The sequence below is a fragment of the Mesocricetus auratus genome, unplaced genomic scaffold (assembly GCF_017639785.1).
Source record: "Mesocricetus auratus isolate SY011 unplaced genomic scaffold, BCM_Maur_2.0 Super-Scaffold_100014, whole genome shotgun sequence".
Taxonomy (NCBI): Eukaryota; Metazoa; Chordata; class Mammalia; order Rodentia; family Cricetidae; genus Mesocricetus; species Mesocricetus auratus.
Window position 1 is genome coordinate 49,710,582 of NW_024429197.1, and position 2,687 is coordinate 49,713,268.

The following is a 2,687-nucleotide window of genomic DNA, read 5'->3' on the forward strand; positions in this document are numbered from 1 at the left end:
TGAGTAAACATTTAGAAAGTACATTGTGTTAAGTGAAACCTTGTGTGTAATAAATAATGAGGGTAGTAGAAGATCAGATTGAACAACTCTAATTGTCTCAACAAAAGTGTACAGTGAGGCCAGTTCTTTGATTACTTCCTCAAAGAGCCAACACAATGAAGAAAGTAAAGGAAATGTTCTATAAAAACCTTGAAGTGAGAACCAGAAAACCTGCGACGTAAACTTGGGGAAATGAGACACAAGGAAACAGAGGCAACAGAAAAAAATGCCCCCATCACTCTCTGAGATACATGAAAGCTAAACATTTCCTAGAACTGGAGTTTTACAAGGTTAGCACAAACATCAGTGTCTTTGTCCTGCACCATGATTCACAAACAGCTCCCTGAAATGGTGCTGCTGCTGCTGTTGGCGTGTTCCACTGTCTTCTCCCTAGAACCGAAGTTGATTCTCTTCCAGTCAAGAATGAAGAGAGAAAGCTTGCACCCACCCACAATGTTGCCAGTCTCATCGGTCCAGCAGTGTCTGTCTCACAGGAAAAATTTCTTGCTTCCTCTGCAGTCTGTGAGTCGTCACCAGTACCAAAAAGGCCATGCACTGGCTGTTCTGCACGAGATCCTCCAGCAGGTCTTCAGCCTCTTCCAGGCACACCTTTCTCTGGGCATTTGGGAGGAAACCCATATAGAGAGAGTCCTAGGGGCACTTCACCAACAGCTGGAATACATGGAGTCGCTAGCTGAACTAAAAGCAGAGCAGAGTGGTGACCCAAGCGTGCAGAGGCTTAGGATACAGATTAAAGCCTACTTCAGGAGGATCCACGACTACTTGGAAAACCAGAGGTACAGCAGCTGTGCCTGGATTATTGTCCAGGTAGAAATCAACCGCTGTATGCTCTTTGTGTTCAGGCTCACTGGATGGCTGAGCAAACAAGAAACAGACCCTTGAACACTGTGAAGCAAAAGCCAACGGTGCATTTTAAAAGCATAGGTTGGTGGCAGGGTGAGAGGAGATATATGTGAACATCAATGTTTCTTTTTGGTGTAAAATAGCTGCATTGTTTTGCTTCTGCATGTCTTTAGCTGTGAATTGAGATTGCATGAGTCGATCACGGTTATTTTCATTTTGCCATGCATGCCATGTTATGCTTTCTATCAATTTTAAAGTATTTGAGAATTAAAATTAATTCATCAAAATTTTGTGATTGACCCTTCAAATGGTGAAATTTTCATAGAATTTTTCAGTTAGACATGATGAACTATGCCTTTAATGTAATGAGCATTCCATAACATACAGTATTCATTCCAATGAATTCCTTGTTTACCAGAGATTGTAAGAGGCAATGAATAAATGTTGAAAGTAGCATCAAATACTGAATATATCTGTTACAAGAGACTAATAGAAATATGGCCAAAAGACATGAACAACTTGCATAGGAATGAAACAGATTTAATCTCATTCATAATTATAATAATTCAGATTACAACTAACTAACATGCCATTTTAACCTATTAGGTAACACCTCAAGATTTAATTAAGACAAATACACAGAATCACAGACTGCTGAGGAAGCAGGAAATTTTTCCTATGTGCTAGACACTGCTAGGCTGATTGGTAAATGCTCTCACAATTTGCCAGATCAGCAGAAGTTGGTACGCACCATGTTCACATAAGGGATCATGATTCTGCTGAAAAAAATGAGGACAAGCTTCCCCTACAAAAATACATAAAGCAAAAAATATAGGAAAATGTATACAAGTGGTATATTTGGGCAAAACCATGAAATGACCTTAATATTTGTACTTACTATCTGTGAAGAACTTAAGAACACACAAACAATAAATTATAGTGATAAATTACTGCACTATTGGGGAAAGGAAGGCAGATTTGGGAGCACAGACTGGGAAAGGAGAGTTTTTACTCCTGCTTCTAGTGGTACCTTTAAGTTATGTGCATATTGCAAATTAAGTTAGATGTATCTACCTAGTTGGAATGATCGGAAATACCAGTGAAAGAGCGTGCTGCTGAATGAAGGTGCTGGTTGAAGGCCAGGGGAAACAGGACTGAAGCAGCCTGCTCTTGCCTGTCAGTGGCTGGGAGGGAGAGGACTGGACGGAAGCTGACCATGCCACAGGGAGGGGTTTTGCTTCAGGAAGGGTCTGCTGGTGACAAGATTGCACCTCTCCTAGGCAAGCCTTGGAAGAAGTCGTCACAAAGCGACATGGAGCAAGACATCTGAGGTCCACTGTGACTTGGTGTCTCTGTCACATTACTCAGATACAGACAGCAAGGCAAAGAACACCAGCCCTTTAGCTACTTGTACTATGCAGTCATTGCATAATCTGCCATGGAAGGTACTACTCAATGTAGAGGCTTGCCGGAGAACCAGGCAATCCCCGTTTCATTTAATCACCACAAGCAGCTGTTGGTGGATGCTTCTAGAATGGGCTTCTGAATGTGTAGCGGTCTCCACAGCAAAGGGAACTGAAAACACAGGAGCTGCTGGCAGGGGAAAGTCCTTGTTGACTCCATGGTGAGGCCCCTGACAGGATCTGTTTACCTTTAAGTTCACGCAGAGGCAGTGGGTCAGGGAAGAAGTATTTACCACCCTTGATTGAACACAGGTTGCTTTGATTCTCATGATCTGGAAAACTCTTTCTCCTTTAAACCAGGAAGTTTTCAGCACCAAAGCG

The 2,687-nt window shown here is 42.1% G+C and overlaps 1 protein-coding gene across 1 annotated transcript; it reads left to right on the forward strand.

The window, feature by feature from the left end:
• Positions 1-346: 346 nt before the first annotated feature.
• Positions 347-996, forward strand: Ifne (interferon epsilon). The gene has a single exon (XM_005088692.2). It carries the CDS (start codon positions 364-366, stop codon positions 940-942), a length of 579 nt encoding a protein of 192 aa, XP_005088749.1. The 5' UTR covers positions 347-363; the 3' UTR covers positions 943-996.
• Positions 997-2,687: the final 1,691 nt, after the last annotated feature.